Source organism: Lemur catta, chromosome 6 (assembly GCF_020740605.2).
Source record: "Lemur catta isolate mLemCat1 chromosome 6, mLemCat1.pri, whole genome shotgun sequence".
NCBI classification, from domain to species: domain Eukaryota; kingdom Metazoa; phylum Chordata; class Mammalia; order Primates; family Lemuridae; genus Lemur; species Lemur catta.
The window spans coordinates 20,082,644-20,105,766 of NC_059133.1; the positions used below are offsets into that span (position 1 = coordinate 20,082,644).

The window sequence follows — 23,123 nt, forward strand, 5'->3', positions numbered from 1 at the left end:
GCATGTTTTATCACTTTTGATTGAAGCTCTGTGAGAGCAGGGACTGTGTGTTTTTACTTGTATTTTTACTTTGTATTTAGAGGTAGTATCTGGCATATAGCAAGTTCAATGATACATATACGCACATACCTCTTAGAACAAAGACATACTAATAAAATACTATTAAAGATCAATACAAATCAAGGCAAAACATCTAAAATAAAGAGTAAAAACTAGGATGCAAAAAGATCAAAAATATGTTAAACCTTAAATTTGCCTATTTCCTGGGAGCTGAAGTGAAAAGAGGAACAACTACTTAGTTATTACCATCAGAAAAGAATCCCTTAGAGGTAGCAAAACTTTCCTACTACAGTTTAATGTCTTTGTAAATGTGGTGCTTAATACAGAATTCACTAAATAAAGTAGTAGACAAAGTTTCCAGGAGCAGTCCTACATCCCGTATGATTACAGAAGTCAAATGGCTGCTGATGAAAGCAAAGGACATGGCATTACAATGCAAATTCAATGAAAACTACTCTGTGAGGGGCTGAATTGGTCACCTGTGTAGCCTATTCGTTGCCCAAGCTCAGAATACCTAATGCAATGTTCCTGAAGTTTCCTGGTGGGGCGGGGAAGATGCTCTGTGTGTGTGTGGGGTGGGGGGTGGGGGGGAAGTCTGCATTTTTAGATGTCGTTTTAAAATGCATATACCTCAAGAGCTTGTGAAGATTAAATGAAGTAATCCATGTAAGATATCTGGCACATACAAAGCTTTCAAATAAGCTTTGGCTGTTATTTCCCATGGACTGATGACCTAACAAGGATTTCTTTTGCCAAAACTCTCAACATCATTGTACCTTTGTTCTTCTGCATCTAATCAACAAAAATCCAGCCCAGAAATAATTCCACAATCTACTTTTTCTACTTCTTTATCTGGGTACTGGAAAGAAAATGGCTGATATCCCAAGTTTATATTCCCTAGAACTGTCTGGAATCTTAGCATCCTTTGACCATTTACTTACTTGCTCATGGTTTACCTCTGCAAGAAATATCAAGAGCTTCATTATTTTCCCAAAACTCCCTATGTAAATCTCACTTTCCACAGACAATTTTGCCTATGTGTCATGAAGAGAATTTAAGCCATGGTAAACAGAAGTAGATATTGTGAGTGACTATTAGTTTGCCTTTGCTACGTAAAACCCCCAAATTTAGTGGCTTAAAACAACATTCATTAGCTCATGAGTTTGTGGATCATCATTGAGCTGGGCTCCCTTGGGCAGTTCTGCTGAGCTTAGCTGGGCTCATTCATGCAGCTGTAGTCAGTGACTCCACTGGGCCTGTATAGTCTGGGATGGATTCATTCATTCGATGGACGACTGGCTGTTGGCTGGGGTGCTTTGGTTTTCTTCTACGTGTTTTCTCTAACAGTCTAATTCAAGTATCAGGTTCCCCAGTAACAAGAGAGGTTAAGCTCCAATATGCTGGTACTTCAGAAATCTCTGCTTGTGTCACCTTTGCTAATATCCCATTTGCTGAAGGAAATCATATGGCCAAGCCTAGACTCAAAATGTGGTGAAATGAGAGAAGTGGCAAAGTCACACAAAAAGGTGTGTGGATATAGGGACAGGAAGAATTCATGGTCATATTGCAATCTACCACACTCTTCTAACTGATAGAATAAACTGCTTGCATATATATGAATATAAATATGATATATATACATGCATTTATATCACGTACAAAAAGTTTCTTTTTAAACTGCAATGAAGAACTGGCACAAAATTAAGAAATACACAAAGTCCTAAAATAGAATAGAATGAAATATGGCACTCTAGGAGGTACAGGAGTGCCAAAGCAAGCCTTCACTCTGCAAATCGTGGATATCTTGAAATTTCACCACATGTTCTGTACCATGGATAAAGCCTAACACTTACTTAAGATGCAAGATCTAATTGAAAACACCTGTGTAATACGTGGACCCTAATGTGTTATATCCACAGTTAATTGTGAGTGAAAAAAACAAAACAAAAATAAACTAACTCTGCATTGCAGAAAGGTCAACAAGGAAATTTGTCTTTTCCCTAGTTCCTATGTAGGGGAATGCTATTTTGAAACCAAGATCTGGGAGTTAGATGTATGCCAATAAAAACCTAGATGAAATGGATAAATACCTAGAAAAATACCAACTTCTACAAACTTAAGTTATGAAAAATAAAGAGCTTGGAAGTCATCACTTCTATCTTTAAACAAACAAACAACAACAACAAAAACTGAAGAAACTGAAAAGCAATTACTTTTCTTGGACCTACCAGAGAATTGAGGTTCCAGGGCAAGCTGTCACCCCTAAGTCTAGAGAGGTGAATACAGAGAAACAGAGCCAACATCAGCTTGCTTGGAGCAGAAGCCTCTAGAGCCATACACTGGTAGGAACACTTGATGGCAAGTTTGATGAATTATTGGAGGCTGAGTCTGGACTAATGTGAGAATGAGAAACTTTTAGGGTCAGCTGTCTTATGAGGCTACTACACTTTTGTGGATTTTAACTCTAGGAACCCCACACCAAATTCTCATGGTGAAGAGATGAGAAAAACTCCTGTCTCTGGCAGGGGGAGGGAAAAGTAACCATTTTGAAATAAGCCCAGAGGATTCTTTGTAATAAATACCTGCTTTCTGAGGGAAAAGACTTGACCAGAGCTTTTCCTACTTGGGAGAAATGCATTTACTGGCCCCAGACCCCTTGATCTTTTCTGTCTCACATAAGTCGGGAAGAAGAGGAAGAAGCTAAGAAACACTTGTGAAGGTCACAGCCCAGGGACCCAAACCCACTAAAAGGCGAATTAATCATATTACAAGAGAATGCTGCCCTTCCTCTACTGCTCACCAACACACCAGCAGGGCTCCAGGATACTAACAGGGGATTATAGCTGAAGGAACTTCAAGGCACCTACTCTGTGTAAGATCTTAGAGATGTTAGAGAAACCCTAAATAACAGGGAAGAAAAAATTGAGGAAACTAGACCAATTAGAAGCCTCTGGTACCTACAGCTCCAGTAAACATTAAACACAGCACAATTCCTAGTCAGATTAACATAAAACCTCACACTAAAGGCCTATTTATCTGTTTATATTCCCTAATAATCATGTGTGGCTTTCCCCACCACCAACAACAAAATACAAGGCATACTAATAGCCAAGAAGAAACAGTCTGAAGAGACAAAGCAAACAGCATAATAAGACTCAGATATGACACAGATTTTAGAATTATCAGACAGGGAATTAAAAATATGATTAATATGTAAAGGATTCTAATGTAAGCAGACAACATGTAAGAACAGATGGGTAATGTTAGTAGAGAGAGAAAAACTCTAAGAATTTTAAGAAAGGGAGATGCTATAAATAAAAAACACTGTAACAGAAATGAAGAATACCTTTCATGGGCATAGCAGTAGACTGGACACAGCTGAGGAAAGAATCAATGAGCTTGAAAATACTACAATAGAAAATTTCCAAACTGAAATGCAAAATATTAGTAATAAAAAAGAATAGAACATCCAAGAACTGTGGGACAATTTTTAAAGATGTAACATGCATGTAATTGGAACACCAGAAAGATAATAAAAAGGAAGCTCCAAGCTCTTGTTCTCTCATGAAGACATTAAGTAAACCACTGGAGACTGGCTAAAATAACTCTGTGGGTACCCTGGGTATTAGTCAAAGATGTACAGCAACCAAGTCAATGACCAATCAAGGAAAAAACCCACATTTAAAATGATAAGAAATTTTATGTCTTTCCAATTGCCTTTGTCCCACCCTCTTCCTGGTATGAAATGGCCTAGTGCAATTTGGGGAAACAGTGGTCTGGACCCCAGTTCCCTTCTGTGAACAGAAGATAGTAGAGTGGACTTTATTTGGAATGTCCTAACCTGTCTGGAGATTGGGTGATTATTCTCTGTGTTGCCTAACTCAGAGCTCAGATGGCAAAAAGTGGCACAACTTGAATTTCAGGCTAGGAGAAGCCACATGAAGCACAAATGGCTCATGAAAACTGTAAGAGGCTACAGACTTGCAGATGCTGAGGGCAAGAGATTACTGATTTAGGTGAACAATAGAACAGCACAGCTAAGCCTGAAGAAGAAGCAGGAGTGAGACTCTCAGGGAAATTAAGACATTTAAAAGCAGTCATGTATGCTAGGGAAAGAAAAGAAAAGCACACACACACACACACCCACACACACACCCCCACACACAGACTCAAGAAAGAAGTATGCCCAGAAAAGGCCTGAGAAAAACTTAAGGCTTTATACCATGCTGATTAGTAAAGGTCCTCTCTGTATGAAGCCAGCCTGCAAATACTGGGAGAGGTGACTGTTTTTTCAAATGCTCAATTTTTGACAAAAGAACACAAGATATACAAAGGAACAAGAACACAAGGTCCATTCAAAGCAACAAAATGAATATGCAGACACTATCAGTGAAGAAACACAGACATCGAACTTACTAGACAAAGACTTTAAAACAACTGTCTTAAATATACTCAAAGAACTAAAGGAAAACATTGACAAAGAACTAAAAGAAATCAGAAAAACTATATATGAACACAATGAGAATATAAACAAAGAGATATAAATTATATTTTTTAAAAACAGAAATTCTGGTGCTGAAAAATAGAATAGCTGAATTGAAAATTCACTTGAGGCATTCAACAGCAGACTCAAAGAGGCAAAAGAGTCAGCTAACTTGAAGACAGGTTGTTTGAAATTATCCAGTCTGAGGAGCAAAAACAAAAAAGAATGATGAAATGTGAGCAAACTAAAGGACTTATGGGACACCATCACACAAACTCTTCCAGTGAATAGAAAATAAAGGAACAGGCTGGTCCAAAGGTGATGAGTTATCTCAATTGATTGTTCACAATCAGTTACAAACTCCTGTTCTACTCTTTCCTCCCTTCTCACTACTGTACTTGACTAGTCTTAAAATAAAAAAGAAAAGGAAGGAACTCTCCCAAATCATTTCATAGAGAAATAAGGACATGTAAGAAAGGAAAACTATCAGCCAATCTCATTTATAAGTACAGATGCAAGAATATTAAAGAATATTTTAGCTAACCTAAAGCATCAAAGTATAAAAAAAGGTACACAACACCATCCATTGAGGGATCTGGTGATGAAGCCTACGGGAGACTGCTGCTTCCGTGTCAGCTGGTGGGTCTAAAGGTGCTGTGGGTAAACAAGGCTGGCAGGCAGGTGGGAAAGCTCAACTTGATGTGGAAGAGAACAAGGCAAACTAGAAGCCATGAGGATAAACTAGAATCTGCTGTCTCTATTTCTCCTTGCTCTCACCTCAACAACGTGGATGATCTGCAAAAGGTAATGCTTCCCTAAGTCACGCAACTACACACGCTTCTGGCCCAGGAATAGGAGAAGCACAAGGAGATAGTACCAGAGAAGGAGGATCTGCAGGCCTGGCTGCTGCGCCACACCAACAAGGTAAACCACCTGATTAGTAACAATGTTCATGAGCTGCAACAGCACCTGCCTGCCAACCACTTTCAGATGGTAATGGCTGTTGCTTCATTTCCACTGTCTAAATCTTGTGCACATATTTCTTATGGCCAGTCTTAACTTGGGACCATATAAGGAAGGGGTTTCTGGGAAGCACCATTCCAGCTTAGCTAACTTAACATTGTTCAAAGTCACCACAGTCTATCCTTTGTCAAGCTGGCATCCCCCAGCCCTCTTTTAACCATAGTTAATTTTGAATAAAGACAATAGCAAAGTAATGCTTCCACCTAAGATGGTGCAATGGGTCACTCAGTCTTGGATAACTGGAAACATGCCCATTCTCTCTCTCTTTGGTTGATGTATTCTTCTAGTGGAATCAAACTTCTTTGATATCCTGTAGGATTAATACATAAGGTTAAGTGTTATAATCATACTTATGCTAGACAGGATGGGAAGAAAAAAGAGAATTTGTTAATATACATAATCGTCCCTTGGTATCCATGGGGAATTGGTTTCAAGACCCCCTCAAATACCAAAAATCCACAGATGCCCAAGTCCCTTATATAAAATGGTATAGTATTTGCATACAAACTATGCACATCCTCCCCTATACTTTAAATCATCTGTAGATAACTTATAATATCTAATCCAATGCCTACACATTTCTTCATTTGTGTGGATTCAAGGTAGTGCTCAGCATGGGGCAAATTCAAGTTTTGTCTTTCAGACCTTGGTGGAATTTTTTTTTCCCAGATATTTTTGATCCATGGTTGGTTGAATCCATGGATGTCGACCCCACAGATTTGGAGGGATGACTGCACATGATGTATTTATCTCAAAATAAGAAAGAACTATTCATAGCTATGAGAGTCCTCATTTCTACAACTGGTCATATGATTATTGCTGGCATTTTAAATTTCCTTTTTCTACTAGGCAGTCCATAGTCCTTTGCCCTTAGTAGATACCTCAGCTGGACATGGTTCATGGCATGGTGGGGTGATCCAAACCTTTTTTTCTCAAAGGTCTGGGCCATTAGCAGTCCTGCCTATATTGGACTATTTGTAATATTCTGTTAACTTTTATTACAGGACTTGGGAGTGCCAAGCAGAGCCCCAGGGGATCACCTACATTACAGATGTGCTCCTTCTTACCCTATTGCATTGTATCAGTGAAATTTCCCCTTGACAGTCAGGATCAACCACAGCCAGTGTAATAATCTTTTTCTTTGCTTGTTGATTCATGGGCATGAGGAACCAGGTAGCAGTCTCAATGGCCAGTTAAATGGAGCTGTTATATCTGTTTCCCAACATATGCTGTAAAACATGTACCCACAGGACTCTGTGGGCCAGAAAGTAAAGCAGATTTACAGTATACATTTTCAGCTGTGTATCCTTGCTCAAGGTGACACAGCCTCTCCCTTATACAAAGGGTTCGGGGACTTGTGAACTGACTCAAGTCTGGGAATTGGTTGAAGGGTCATGACTCTCCACAGTGGTTATTTAAGTCAAATTTCCATTCCGTTTATGCAAATCAAGTAAGACTCAGTAGGTTGCCCTGTTCTATTCAAGTTCTAAGGACATCTTAATTAATTAGCCAATGCCAAAGATCAAATCACAATGGTCAAATCATTCTGATTATTGCTTCAGTTTTCCTGCCCATTACAGTAACCACAACCACCTTGTCTTTGGGAACTTATTGCCACCACTTGACCCCTGCCGTCCTGGCATCCAATCATTCCCATTGGATTCAGGGACCCCCATTTGAAGGTGGCATTTCCCACTGTTATTCCTGGCCCACAAAGGGTAGACACCACAATGCTTTTCAAGGATGCTGGGACTTCTCTTAAGAATGTATTTCTCATAGGCTTGGTGAATCTTCCAATTTATATTGACATCCCCCTGGACCTTTCTGAATGATATAATTAGGTTTAAAAAAAACAGATCTAACATGACAAACATAGCATTTTCTCTCACAAGTTATTCCTCTTCTATATACCAAAGAGGTGGTTTGCATTTCAACTTCATTTAGTGTAGGCCACCTTTCATCTAACCAACTAAATGAACTGTTAGAGCCACTTCTAGCAGCTTGAGCTAACATACTAAATTCAGAACTTATGCTTACTATAGCCATAGTGATGAATATGGCAGGATCCAACATTATATCATTTCCAACTTAATCCAACACCCTTAGGATCCATTCTCATTTATGCTGTCCATGTTTATGTCAATATAAATTAGTAAATTCTTCCATTTTTTTGTGTATTACGCCCATGGGTTATCATTTTTAATGGGTTCTGCTGGGACTTGAGACTTGAGTCTAGAAGCAATGAGAAGCAGTGGATATAGGTCCTGAGAAAAATGTGCAGGTTCCTGCAAGGTAACTCCTTCAGGAAAGGCTACTATAAGAACTTCAGGAAAGGGAAGACTAATATTCCCAGGTTGGGGGAAAGGGCTGTTCCTACTAACAAAGGAAAGTCAAAAGAATTTAGGGGTTCACAATTTCCACATTCATTAGAATCTTCCCATATACCCCTATTCTTAATTTTCAGGGTCCCACTTCTTCCCAAACGATGCCCTAACTTTAACAAAAGAGACCATATGAGAATGGGAATACAATTTGCATTGTAATTCAGCCATTTGAAGGATTAAACTTTGAGTTTGGTTTTGTAGGGTGACCAACTGTCCATCGTGGTTTGCCTGAGACTGAGAGACTTCCCAGGACATGAGACTTTCAGTGGTAAAACAGGGACTGTCCCAGATAAAACAGAATGAGTTGCTCATTCTATTTTTCAGAAAACTTTCTTCTGTGACTGCATGAAACAAGTGTTTCTTTTAGGGCAGAAATAGAAGTTTTCTGATCCCTTTCCTGAACCTCAAGCTAGAAATTTAAAATCTTGAACTCATTTTCTTTTCCCAAGTTCTCTAGAACACTTAAATGCAACCACTCAGTTTCTTTATACTCTTTACTCTCACCAAATATTCTATAACAACAACTTCTTGGTCATTCAAAACCTACCTTTCAAACCTAAGGGTATTGAATTACATGTATCTACAGTGACAATTTAAGCAGCTCTTTGCCATGGACTACCAGTGTCTTCTTTACCACTGGCAACAGGATCGTTAATGCCTTCATGTCTAATCACATCAGACAATTTATTCCTTAATAGGAATTAATAAACCAATTCAGAGAATCCACCCTTAAGGTTCTAGTTCCTTGGATATGTCCAATACTAATTTCTGTATCAGTTAGGGTTTTATCTGAGAAGTAGAACATTTATTAATGACATAGAATGATAGGTTGATAACTTTTTAAAAATAGAAATTAAACTTATGTGATTATTGGAGCTAGTAAAGAAATTTACATAAGGCTGTTGCCCAAAGTTATTGTAGGTCAGTAGGGCCAGTGGTTGGGAAAAAGTCTAAATGAGTGAGAGAGAGCAAGGACACATTGGAACCCACAGGACAAATGGTACCTATGAGGACAAACAGGAACTTGGCATCTATCTCTCATGTCTCCAATGCCAATGATGTGGGTGGCCTACAGAAGATCTGGCACCCATCACCAGGGAGTACACATGCACCTGCACTAGCACTCGTGGAATCTGGAATAAGAGATATTGCAGGAGTTGGAAGAGCTATGAGTTTGGCTGCTGCCCTACAACAACAAAATGAGACAGCTGATCAGTGACAGATGGTGTGAGCTCCAACAGTGCCTGGCCACCCTACCTCACCTTGCAGAGTGTAATGGCACTATTTCACCTCTGCCTTCCAGACACCATGCGAATTTTTTCTGTGGCCAACCCTAACATGGCACCATATAGACAAAGGAACTTTGGGAAACTTAGCTCCAGCATGCTAACGTGACACAGTACAAAACACTGCACCTATAATTGTGCCTTATTAAGATGTTTAAATATACTTTGAATATAAGAATTTATTTTCTAAAACTTTGGTTACTGTGATCAACCTTTTTCATTATTTCTATAAATATATTGCCATAAACAGTTTAAATTAACTTTATGAAGCTCTTGATTTAAGAATCAATTGTTTTTTTTCTATAAAAAGTAGTGTTAAACTTGTGTGTGTTGAAACACACTTGCCATATGCTGGTCCTTTCACCCACATGAGCCAATTCCTTTGAATATTTTTGCAATGTTTTTCAATTTTTTGTTCTGCATCCAAACAAATGGAAGGAATTATTTTCTGTATGTGGTTTATAAATTGATGAAAAAATTTGAGATGATTATAGCAATACCAACTCAACCACATTATATACAGTGTTCTTTTTATTTAAAAAAATCTCAGAACATAGTCCCCACACAAATCCTCTCCCTCAGTGTTAGAAATAGTTATTCTGATTTAACTGGCAAGAAGTTTAATGTTTTATTTTAAAAGCTTAATAAATTATTAGCATTTTATCAAATTATATTTAGTATTTTCTAATGAGGATTAATGAATATTGTTTAAGTTCTTAACACAATTCCCTGGCATTATTTAATTTATTTACTTAATTCCCTGACTATATTCCCATGATTTTCCATGTCTCTGATTCTTTCTATGATGTTAGCAGCAAAGTGACAAAGTGGAGTGACCATGATATGATGGTTTTAGCAAGAGGTCCGCTGGTGAAAACAGACCATACATCTGCCAACCGCCATCCATTCCTTCCCTCCTCTCAACACACACCAACACTCACACACACACACACACACACACACTCAGACACTGAAGAGTTGAGAGAAATAGCAGAGTTAACATTTAGTTATAAACTATTAGAAATTAATAAGCATTAAATCCGCTGCTTTTATCCTGCCTTCTCTCCTTTCTTGTTTCAATTATAAGATGGTTTGCCCTCATATCAAACATTGGAAAAATAAGAGCAAATTGTACTCTGACTTTAAAAAAGCATTGAATGAAATCACAATTCCTTTTATTATTTGGAAAAATATAAAATGCATATAAATAACATTGTTAATTAATATAAACTTTCTGTTCTAGCAATATATCCTCTATGTGTTTCCTTTTACCAGCAACTTGATAAAAATGAGGGTCTGGAATGGTTTTTCCATTTGAGTCATTTGGAGAAAAAATGTCTTTTAGGGCTTTCTGATGTTGTTTTCCAAAACATAGTACTGATTACACATAATAGATATGACTGTAATATAATAAGATTAAAAAAGGCATTTGGTTGGCAATCCCTGACCCTAGCTTCTTCTACTTTTCTACCAAAATGGACACTGTACAACTAATTTTATTTATTATCCATTTCCCATTCACACAGTACTTTTATCAAATCTTTTTCTGAAGTTTCAAGGATATGCTATATGTTTGATGAATACAAAAAAGCTCAGTGAAATAACTGGAATATAGACCTCAAGAAAGGGGCTTTCTTGAGATATGGGAGAATTAAAGAGGATTTGCTGATGGGAAGGTCCTAGTCTGCTGAGGTTGAGGTGGTAGCGATGCCTTAGGGGGGACAATTTGATTCGGCCCCCCATCCTTGTGTCTAAACCATCAGGCCAAGCAGAGAAGCAGTATCCCCAAAGGGGCTTTGGAATAAGTCACTCCTAAATCTGTAGGCTTATGGTCCCTGGGTCAAATCCTATCCACAGTCTGTATGGCCAATGAACTAAGAATAGTTTTTGTATTTTTAAATGGTTAAGAAAAAATCAAAAGAAGAATATTTTGTAACACATGAAAATTATACAAAATTCAAATTTCAGTATCCATAAATAAAATTTTATTGGATCACAGTCACACTCATTCATTTAAATATTGCCTATGGCTTCTTTCTGGCTACAAATGGCACAGTTGAGTAGTATGAGAGAGAAGGTGTGGCCCACAAAAGTTGAAAATATTTACTATCTGGCCTTCTACAGAATGTGTACTGACTCCTGCTGCAGGAGATGGACAGAAGTAAGAAGGAGGAAGATGCGAATTAGCCCTTGAGGGAGCTCCGTTAAGATGCCAAAATGTGTTCTTGTGCCATCTTAGTGGCTCCTCCGAGAAATTGTGTGATAGGTTTATCAAGATTCTAAGTATTTTCCTTATTGAAAAGTAAAAAGAGATGGTGAAAAATTATTTATTGGAATTTTGGGTAGATTCTCTAGGTGCGAAAAATAATTTGAAGGGGAGACGATACTACATTTTTCAGCTGGCCAGGTATGGGGACACCTGTGGGGCACACAGGCTTGCAAAAGTAGAAGCATGTAGCAGAGTGGTTCTGAGAGAGTTAAGGATAGAATCGGCAGGATGGTGATGGAATGTTGTGCACTGTGATGTTCCTGGGGGAACTCTTACTCCTCCTCGCTGACTTTCCCTAGGGAAGAGGAAACTTCTGCTCCCCTTTCCAAGAGGGAGCTGTATGGCAGTGAACACTTCTGGTTTCTTTCCCTACTTGTATCCACTGGGACCACTTTACCAGGGGTGGGGCAACTTTGCTTTCAAAACAAGATGCAGTCTCAACCGTGGTTTTCTTTCTCTGATCTTGTCTTCTAGATCACTAAGCAGGGAAGGGGGCTTTCTTCTGCTTCCTACCTCCAGCTGGTGAGCGTACTTGGGTCAGAGCCTGTTTCAGCATGCTTTCTAAAGGCAGCCCTGGAAACCTATCATTCTCTCCATTCCTCTGACTCCATTTTGTGAGACAGGCTTTATTCTGGCTGGGTATATGAAGTCAGCTTTGCAGATCTAACTCTCCCCACAGGTAGGTCCCAAGGTGAACATCCAGAGAGGTAGGGCTTAGTATCATTCTTAGTGTGGTTTGAGTAGGGAGCCCTGCATTTTGTGGGATATTAGACACTTACTTGACTCAGTAATAAAGATGATATGCTAATGAAATACTCATTTGGTTCCTTATGTCTGTTCTCAGTTTGGTATAACTTGGAGAGCATGGGTGATGGGCATTCTGTGGCTTTCAATGTTTGTGACCATAAGTCTTCGGAAAAAACACAAACATTATGATATACTTGGTGTTTGGGTTCCCTCAGGAAGATGATGAGGAACAGAGTTTGTGCCTGGTGGACATGGGGAGATCTTTAATAGAATGCAGGAAGCAAGAGCCTGGCGCTCTATCCAGATGTCTAGTGTCGTCATCTTCTGTAACCTAAAGCTGTTGACTTCCATCCCACAGCCTGTCATATCCCCAGCATCTCAGAGAAACTTCAGAGCTTGAGGTGGGGAAAGTAGGTATTTTCCAAACTCACCTCCTAAATCACAGGGTTGTCCTAGCTTAGCTCTGTTGATAACTTCATGCTTTAAGACATTATCTTTTCCTCTTCCTTACTGCAAACAAACCTTGGTATATAGCTCTAAGATTGATCTGGATTCATGTTTATTCAATTTCTTTTATGTTTCCAAAGACTTTTTTTTGCATACATTTCCATACTTGTTTTATCTTTACTTTACTTCCCATTTCTAGTCCCATCTTTTATTAATCAACCCCAAAAGGAGTGACTTGTAATATATGTATATTAGAGCAATAACTCTCAACTTTCCAAAAAGTATTCAGAATTAGATTTGTGTATATCAGAATTTAAAATAAGGGATTCAGAGGTTCTGTAGGAATTATATCTACCTCATAGTGTTAATGTCACGATAAATGAAATGAGACTAAGAAGAGAATCTAGTATCATTCCTGGCACAAAATATGCAGTTACTACTATGATTAATACTGTCTATTGAGAATGTCAAATATTAAAACCTGGAAAAAAAACAGAATAGAAATCTCAAATAATCTCCATACTTATTTTCTAGCTTCAATTATGCATATGACTTAATGGACTAAGACCACATTTCATCACAGGCATAGAATATTAGGGCTGGAAGGACCAGTGGAGATCATCAGACGTAACTTCTTCATTTTATGTATGTGCAAACTGAGATTGAGATTGTGTAATAATTGGTTCCCAAGATTTTCTGGCTCATTTCATTATTCACAGATGCAAAACATCTTGAAGAAATCTGGATACTTAAAAAATCTGGATATTCATATTTCCTCTTTAGATTTTTGGAAGAATGTTTTCACTTTTAATTTGCATATTAGTTTCCAGGCAGCCAAAGCCTTTATCTTCAACAAAAAGCTATGAGGTAACTAAAAACAAAGAGTTTGGAGTTGAAAAATTGGCTTTGCGCATCATATGTCAGTAGAGTGCCTGGAGCTATGGAACTGATTCTTAGAGTAAATCATTACTAATGGTTTTCCCATTGGGGGTTGCATGATTCTGATCAAGATGACTCAGGAGCCTCCAGTCACTAACTCATCCATGATTAAATGTTGCTCCTGAAAATGGTGAGTAACTTTTAGCTCTGACCAATTGAATACTTGGGAAAGGTGTGTTTTGCTTAGGTTTTGCTTAAGCTGTTGACTTACATCCCATAGCCTATCATATGTGCTTTTTTTTTTTTTTTTTTTTGAGACACAGTCTATCTTTGTCTCCTGGGCTAGGGTGTAGTGGTGTCACCATAGCTCACTGGAACCTCAAACTCCTGGGCTCAAGCAATCCTCCTGCCTCAGCCTCCAGAGTAGCTGGGACTATAGGCATGTACCACCACGCCCAGCTAATTTTTTCTATTTTTTTTTTTTTTTTTAGTAGAGGAGGGGTCTCACTCTTGCTCAGGCTGGTCTTGAACTCCTGAGCTCAAGCAATCCTCCTGCCTTGGTCTTCTGGAGTGCTAGGATTACAGGTGTGAGCCACGATGCCCAGCCCCTGTGCTATTTTCACAATCAATTTGGTAGCTCCTTATCTCTTATTTCTTTAACTGGTGTGCTTGTCCCATTATATCAGGGTCATATTATTTTCACATGTAATATCACCTTACTAAAACAGATTCTAAAACAAAAAACAAAAACAGAAAAAAAAACCCCACACTAGCTCAAAAGCTACATACTTCAGGAAACCAATGAGTAGCCATAATTTACCTAATACTTTGCATCATTCAAATGAAATCCCAGAAAACTGAATTCCAGAAAAAAACATTTTGATATACTTCTATTTATCTCTGAATGTCTTTTGAGTTTCCCCCAGTTATTTACTTAAAATCTTTGCTTACAGCAGGCAGTGCCAGATTTGAGTCTTGACTCAGTTACTTTCCAGCTGCATGATTTGGGGTAATCAGTTTCCTAAATGGTACCTATCTCATGGGATTGGTGTAAGGGTTAATTGTGATAACATATGGAAAGCACTTAGCAGAGTGTCTGGTACGTAGTGATTGTTCATCCCATGTCTGTGATTATTATCTGTCCGTTTCATTTTTCCATGGGGGCAGGAAGGTGTATTGGGAAGAGCATGGGGTCTGGAGTGAGTTAGTTCTGGGGTCTAGTTCTGAGTCAGTTACTTACTCTGTGTGGCATCTTGAGAAATTTAATTAACCCTTTGAGCCCTATTTCCTCATTTCTAAAATGGATATACTGTAATACTATCCAGTTCACTGGGTTGTTGTAAGCAAAGTGCCTATCATGGCCCTTTCCTACCAATCTATTACCAACAGGTTAACACTTATGAATTCTATTCCAAGGACAAGGCAAAGTACAAGGTGTAACATGAAGTTTTAAAAGAAAATAAACGCCTGTTCTTCACCATGGGCAAGGAGAGCATCTAACAAAATCATGCCAACCAAGCACAATGAATAGCTGATGATACATGCAAATTAAAGTGGATCTCTAATCCATGCCCATTTATATTTTTCGAGTGTGGATGTGGAGAAATTTTCAATGAGAGCCTTTTTCCTGGTGTTTTTACAAGTCAGCAGCTCTCCAAAGCCCAACTAAAATATAGGCTGATTAGAGACCCTAGAAAAACTGGAACAACCGCTCAGTGGCCAGCGCCACAGCAACTAGGATCTAACAAGCCTCTTTTTTCTAACCAAGGCCAGGGATCTCAGCCTCTCCGGGGTGGTAGAGCAGGGGGGCGCAATGCTGGTCTCAAGTTGCCTACGCTCGGGTGGCAGCGGCGCAAAGGGCCCCTCCCGGTGTCCCCGGCCTCCGCGTCCCCGTCATGGAGGATTTTCCTTGAGCTTCGTGACCGCCCCGAGGCGCGGCGCCGGGGCCGGCCGGGCCGAGGAGCGGGGGCGGCGCGGGGAACTCCAGTGCTCACACGGTTAAGCCTCTGCCAGGGGGACTGGAGAGGGACGGTCCCCGCCCGCGAAACCAGAGCTAATACCGTGCCGGCGCCCCGCCCCGCAGGGGCCGGGCCGCGGGCTGCACCTGCCGGCGCGCACACGCCCCCCGCGCGCCAGGCCTCGCGGCCGCCGCCGCCGCCGCCCGCCCCCCGCACGCGCCCGCTGCGGCCCGCCCGCACCGCCCTGCCCCGCCGCGGGCCCCGGCCGCCCGGGCCGCCGCCGCCGCCGCGCTCCTCCCCGCCGCTCCTCCCCGCCGCGGGCGCCGCCGCCGCGTAACCGCCGAGCCCGCCGCGCGCGGAAGCCGAGGCCAGCCCGGGCCGGGCGCGAGGGCGCGAGGGCCGCGGTCGTGCGCTGCGCTCCGGCTCCGGCGGGGACCGTCTCTGCCGCCTCCTCCTGCGACCTCCTCAGTCCGCAGCACCCTCCTCCCGCTCCTCCAAAGCACCCCGAGTCCCCACCCCCTCACGCCCCACCCGCGGGAACGAGGCCTCGGGAATTCAGGGGAGTGGCTGTGGGGGCGCGGCGCGGCGCCCGGCTCGGCCAGCCCCGCTTCCGAGCCATGGTCTGGTCCCCATTGTAAACGCGGCGCCCCGAAGAGGAGGAGAGAGTGGTGCTCCCAGCTCGGGGCTGCGGGGATCTCATCGTGCTGAAGCTCTGGCAGTATTTTAGGGTGGGGCGAGGAGGGCCCCGGATTTTGGGGAGTAGGGGTGGGCGGGGAGGAGGACCCGAGGGGGGAAAGGACTCTGTGGGGGAACCGGTGAGAGACTATGGGGAAGGACCAGGAGCTGCTGGAAGCTGCTCGCACTGGAAATGTGGCTTTGGTGGAGAAACTCCTGTCTGGCAGGAAAGGAGGGATCCTGGGCGGTGGATCCGGCCCCCTGCCCCTGTCTAATCTGCTAAGGTAAGGTCGGGCACCAGCCCCGGGGATGGCACACCTCGTTATGCATTGTGATGGATATACGTCCTCCTCCTCACGGTTATTGCACCTGGTGGCTGCCAGCGATTCATTCTTAAATTAGGTAGGAAAACAGACTGTGTGTATGGAGAGGAGGCATGAGTCTCCCAGTCAGACTGATGCCTTAGATTCTTTGAGTAATTTTAAAATAGCCTTCCATCAATGCGTCAGTAAGCTACTTTTCTCTGAGCTTGTGGTGCAGAACTTGTACATGTACTAGTGTTGTTTGAAGAAAATCGGCGTTCCACCCGCTTTCCATCAATGTTTATTATATATTTGCAGCTTCAAACCCAGCCTTTTTTTTTCTGTCTATTTAAATGAAATTGGCAGAGAAGCTGTTGCGTGCATGCAATTACCCCGCAAAAGCCACAGCCTTTGGTTGCTGCTACCTTCTCTTGCAGAAGGCGTTTGCTGTGCTGTGGGTTATGATCCCACAAAATGAAGAAAGTGAACCTTCTGATGAGATGTCATCAGTACAGGGTGTGTGTAAAACTTGATGAGGCAGGCTAGGCACCCCCAGCAGTACTTTCAGTTATCTGGACATAGCTGAGTGAAACTTGGTTATTATATCTCCGGATGAAGGATGCCAGGTCTGGATTGGGATAGTATGAATGGAATGTAGTAGAGGCCTTTAAATGTGAAGATGCTGCAGGTGAGACTAATATTGCTTGAAGAATCTTTCCAAGATGACATTTTAAAAAATGCCAAGGTCTTTATTCAGCAGGCAGTACCTTAGAAATAACAGGGTTGATTTGCATATTTGAGAAACTATTAACTTAAAAGTTGAATTGATGGACAAATGAAATCAGCTGGGAGGGAGGAAGCCTGAAGAGTATTCACTAGATAAAATTCAAGGAAAGCTCTTTAGTTTCTAAAATCGTGGCCATTCAATTTATCCTGGATATTTTTGGAGGCATCAATCATCATTTATATCTTCATCTTAAAACATCTCTTAGACAACCCAACAGTACTTGTAAAAAATTTTAAAAGCCCAAGTGATTTTTCTGGTTTTTAAAAACTTTCCTTGCTACCTTTGACAAGTGCTTAATACAAACTTTTGGGTGATGACATTGTGTTCTTTATACAAGTTCTCATAGGTTGTAGTGGCCAGACAATGTCATTAATTACAGTACTGGCTAATAGGGAAATGAAAAGTTCCTATTACAGTGAAATAAATTTAGTTAGAAAACAGTTGATGGGATTTAAAAAACCCTCATATGTTATCATGTATACTCATGGAGAGTGACATTTTATTGGAATGACAGTTCACTTCCGAACAATGAATATTTATGAGACATTTTTTCAGTAGGTCTTAGAGAAGATGACTCTTGTGTGTACTCCTTTGTTAAATAATTTTCACTTTCAAGCACAAATGGACAATGTCTGCATATTTCAGATTACAGCTCTAATAATTGACCTTAGTCAGGCAATTTATATGAAAGCAGTTTGTCTAGTTACAGGTTTTTTTTCTTTTTGGAGACAGAGTCTTGCTCTGTCGCTCCAGGCTAGGGTGCCGTGGCATCAGCCTAGCTCACTGGAACCTCAAACTGCTGAGCTCAAGTGATCCTCCTGCCTCAGCCTCCTGAGTAGCTGGGACTATAGGCATGTGCCACGATGCTTGGCTAATTTTTCTATTTTTAGTAGAGATGGCATCTCACTCTTGCTCAGGCTGGTCTTGAACTCCTGAACTCAAGGGATCCTCTCGCCTTGGCCTCCCAGAGTCCTAGGATTACAGACATGAGCCACCATGGCTGGCCTAGTTACAGTTTTAAGTTGCAAGTAAAATAAAAATATTTGCCAGTGGATCCATCAGTTACAAAAATGATTATGGCTAGAAACCTATATGCTGAAAGAGGTTTCTTAAACTAAACTATTTTTTTTGAAAACCAGTAAAGAATTCTTTGAGAATAGTGAGAACTTCAGTTAACTTTATTGGAAGAAATCATATTTTAAAAAGACTCTTTGTGGCAGAACTCAAAGGCAAACATCTTTTAAATATTCCTTTCCCAGTTGTGTTATTTTTAAAAGAAGAATAGATGTCAAATTTTAGGAATAGAATACCAACTATTTAATGTTAGTAAACACTAGATAAAGTATCAAAATTGTGACCCACAACATATATCTTGAATAAGAAGTTTTCTCTTTTGCTGGTTTTGTTGGAGGCAGCAGTAGTAGCTCTACAACAAAAATTCACATAGAAAACAATAAAACTAAAAAAAAAATATGTTCATTAGAGTAGTTTGAACCAAGTTGTAAAAATCACAAAACCAGTAACCTTTAAACTTGCATTTATCTCATGCGGAATAAACAGTGTCTTTGAAGAGGGTTGAAATTGCATTCTTGGGTGATCCTTTGCATAAAATGAAATTCCTAAGAAGACATATTTTATTTAGTTGTCACTTTATTGCACAGATGATTGTAGTCAGAAGTTTATTTACAGGATAATGGAAAATGTGCCCCCTCCATCAAACATAATGATATTTTGAAATTTTTTAATATTTTGGAATGAATTATGGAATAGGTTTAGCATGTTTTTTCCACTTGCTTTATTACTTATGTTATATAATAAGGGTGTCAGACCCTGTGGTAAATGCTTGCATGTATTAATATCATCTCATTCACTGCTTATATCAGTCTTAAGAGTTCCATCCTTGTTTCACAGATGATGAACTAAAGAGATAGGAAGATAAGAACTTGCCTAAGGTCACATAATTAGTGACGGCAAAGATTTGAAATTCTGTTATTCAAATTTTCTTTACCACATCTTAAGTCTCATTCATTGAATCTATTTTATTCACAAAAGTTTAAGGTACGTGGCCAATTTAGTTAGTCCAGTCTGAACATTTTTTGCTATAAATAATAATTTAATTAAAATCCTTAAATTTTCGTATTTTTTTTTCTAATTTAAAGAATCTCATGACTGCCCTTTGAGGGTTTACTAGATAAGAACTTTTCTGAAGGTGATTTTGATTACTTATTATCTACTAAGTGAGCAGTAGCTATGTGATGGGGAATTAGGTATGCTTGGGTGACACTGCAATTTTCAGCAAAAGTAAGAATGCCCTTGAATAAATATAAAAACCTCTCTAAGTCTCACTATCCTTTTCTATAGAATGGAAATAGAATAGCACCTATCATATGGCATTGCTGTAAGGATTCAGTGAGGTATAAAGTAATGAATGCAAGGCATTTAACATATAGGGGTTCATCATTAGTGTTATTATTTCTCATGCAGCTCTAAACTACTTGACTCTAGTTTTTAAGGCCTTAATTACTAAAGATTTGCTTCATAATGTACTGGGAGTAAATTTCCTTAGTAAGTTTTCCATTAGAATTATAGAATCTTAAAATAGAAAGGGGCCTTTCATTCAACATCTTACCCTAGTGCAGGAATTTCCTCTTTGTAGTACCCTGTATCAGTTCGTTATTCCTGCCCTGTTCAATCCTCCAATTACTTTATCCTTCTATTTTTTGACAGCTCTCATTAATAAAAAAAATTCTCTTTTTATTGAGCTAAAAATCTACCTCCCTGTAACTTCCAGCAATTGGTACTAGATTGGCTATATGGGTCAATATAAAGTAGTCTAATTTATCTGCCAGGACAGTTCTTCAGGTGTATGTATTTAGCTATATTATTTTCTTATAAATCTTTTTTTCATGTAAAAACTGTCATTTCCATTAGCCTTTTATGTGGCTATAGAGCATAGGTGTTAAGAACTTAAGTTTTCATACTTTACCCTCTTTTCTTTGCATATTCTCAAATTTTGCAATGAGCCTCTTATTAATAAAATATGATGACTATTACAGAAATGAACAGAATGCACTAGATGTTGCTTGACCAGAGTAGAATGTACTAGGGCTTGATACACTGTTGAATAAAAAATAAAACAACAGCAGGTTACAAAACAGCATTTATAGTATGATCCTCTTTTTGTAAGAAAAATATGTGTGAACATTTATAGTGTGCATGAAGAAGTCTGGAATGATAAAACACCAAAATGAAGATAGTATTCATCTTTGGGTGATGGAGTTGTGGGTGGTCTTTATTCTCTTTTTCCTTATTTGCATTTTCCAGTGTTCTACAGTGAACAGATACTATGTAATTAAAATATTAATAGCTGCTATTAAAACATGATACAATGAAATTATCTCCTTATTATTGGTCTAAGACTTACCTACAGGTCAGGATTTTCTGAGCCCTGTTAGAGAGTTGGCTCACATTGAGCATATAGCCAATTAAAACTTTCAGGTATTTTTTTTTTTTTTTCAATGACCTGTAAAGCCATGATTCCCCTACCTGGCATATGTAAAAGTGTTGGCTGGACTTAAATTATTCCTATTACATTTCATCTTATTTTAACCTGTATTTGTAATCTGTCTAGGTCTTTCTGACTCTTGAGTCCATATTTCTGCATATTAACTTCTCTGCATCATCTGAAGATATAGTAAGCATGTTTTCTGTAACTGGAATTCAACACACACTTTACATCCCTAAAGAACCTCCGTTCAGCTTAGTATAAATTTAAAAGTAGCAATCTTATTTCTATCAACATTGATGCCACATAAAAGAACTCTCAGTCAGCTATTTCTCTCTACTACACCTGTGAGAACACTGTGAGGTGTTTCATCCATCACCTTTCTAAATTCACGCTTTGTTTATGTTTGTGGCATTCCTTTGATCTATCTTTCCCTTTAGTAGTAAGTCTCTAAATTCCACCCACCTCAGGCTGCTTTCTTGCAGCTTGTTTCTGGTCATGAGCCATTGGTAATTTCTAGTGTTGATGAAAATTGTGTCTACACTGTTGCTTCTAATTCTTCCAGGTCTACATACTCACACTCATTTAAAGCAGCCAAGGGTCCCTTATGATCTCTGTCTGTTTGCAGCTTCAATAATCTCCTGAAATTATTTGTTTATCCTTTCTGGTTTGAAAATGTTCTCAGTAGGGAAGATAGAAGCAAAAATATTATAATAGAATTTAGGAAGAATCAGGTCTTTGGCATTGTTAGATATCATAGAACATTTTCATGTGATCTAAAACTATCCACAGTTTTACTCTGTCAGAGCATAAGGTTAAATTAGTGAGCTATCATACCTTGCTTCTTTTTTTTCAAACTTAGCTAAAAGAGACATCAACATTTTTTCTGAACAAGTATATATTTCTCTTTCACGTTCGTTTACTGTCCCCTCACATCCTTAAAGAAATCTGAGCCTATCAGAGCACTCAAATTGAGTTGCCTCCCTCTTTTTCTTCCTCCAGATGATATATGAAATTTCATTTTATTTAACTGATATCTTTCACTAGATAGCTGCAAAATCTTTTAAAATGTCTTCCTTTGTTTATTCTAAACAAAAATGATTTCCATCTGAATTGTGCATTAAATTAATTATTTTTTACTGAGGCTGGGATTGAGAATTATTTGTATTTTAATAAAGCCATAACAGTTTATTAATGCCTCAAATTTACTTGATTTTTTTAATGCCCCAAAGAGTTGAGTATTATATAAAATGTATTTAGTAAATTCTTGTCAGACATAAAAAATCCGGTTCTTAAGATCCCCATGTGAAAAAGTACATCCATAAGAAGTGGGGGAAAGTAATCGTCTGGTCACAGTCACCAAAGACATAAAAACCGGAGAGCTCCATGAAAATGTTGTATCTATAAAAATAGTCAAGTTGCAAGTGTGTTATCTATTTTAGATAGTAATGATGTTTGAAGTGGTGATTGCACCATTGTGTTCAGGGAGCTGTGTCTGCCAGAGTGAACGGTGCCAGCTGCATGGTGGGGAGTATGGAGAGAGGAGAGGGAATTTGGTATTGACCTCTTTCTCCACTAAACAGGGTTTTCGGCTCCCTCTTCAAAACAGTGAGGAGAATGTGTAGCAATGAACTAGGACAACCAGCCAGTGACTACTACTCAACCTGTCCATTGTTACATTGCACAATTTCTTGTGTGTCTCAGTGATTTCTTACAGTTGACGCAGGGTGGAGCAAGTCTTCACTTACATTAAGGCAGAAGGTGATAACATTTAGCAGTGCCTCTACTGACTTTAGCAATGTAACCTTTCAGGTGACAGTAAACAATTTGATTCGCTCAGTTATATATTGAAATAATTTACCTAATTACACATTTGAGGTAATTTTGGAAAATTCTTTCAAGGAGCCTATTATAGAACATTATTCCTGACAATTTAACTAGAAATGGAGGCTGACTATAATGCAAATCAAGAGTTAGAAAAGACTAATTTCAACCTATGGAACTGAGGTATTTAAGATTTAATGCATTTTAGTGTATGTTTGGTTTCCATTTTGAACATATTGCAGAATGGTTTTAGTTAATTGAAATGTGATGTTTTGATTACTCATCATATGGTGATATGAAAGAATATTTTATATTTGAAAAAGCAGAAATTTACACAGAAGACTCATTAATGTTCCAGTTTTTTCTCAAGTGTGTAATGACATGGTCATGTACACCATATAGTAGGCAGAGGCACAATGCCCGTTGAAAACCCAGTGCATTTTCTTGGGTAATACAGATCTAGAAACTTCTTAGAAGAGTCCAGTTTTCTTCTT

At 39.3% G+C, this 23,123-nt stretch overlaps 1 protein-coding gene across 6 annotated transcripts in view; it reads left to right on the forward strand.

Moving 5' to 3' along the window:
* The first annotated feature begins 15,649 nt into the window (after window positions 1–15,649).
* ANKS1B (ankyrin repeat and sterile alpha motif domain containing 1B) overlaps window positions 15,650–23,123 on the forward strand; it is a 950,573-nt gene continuing 943,099 nt past the window's right edge. For 3 of the 6 annotated variants that reach the window (XM_045553161.1, XM_045553163.1, XM_045553164.1), the window contains exon 1: window positions 15,949–16,495. In XM_045553161.1, coding sequence (XP_045409117.1) covers window positions 16,362–16,495 — 134 coding nt within the window. In that variant the 5' untranslated portion in view covers window positions 15,949–16,361. Of the gene's footprint in view, window positions 16,496–23,123 lie in introns of all 6 variants that reach the window. The other 3 variants (XM_045553166.1, XM_045553165.1, XM_045553160.1) reach the window with 2 other exon arrangements.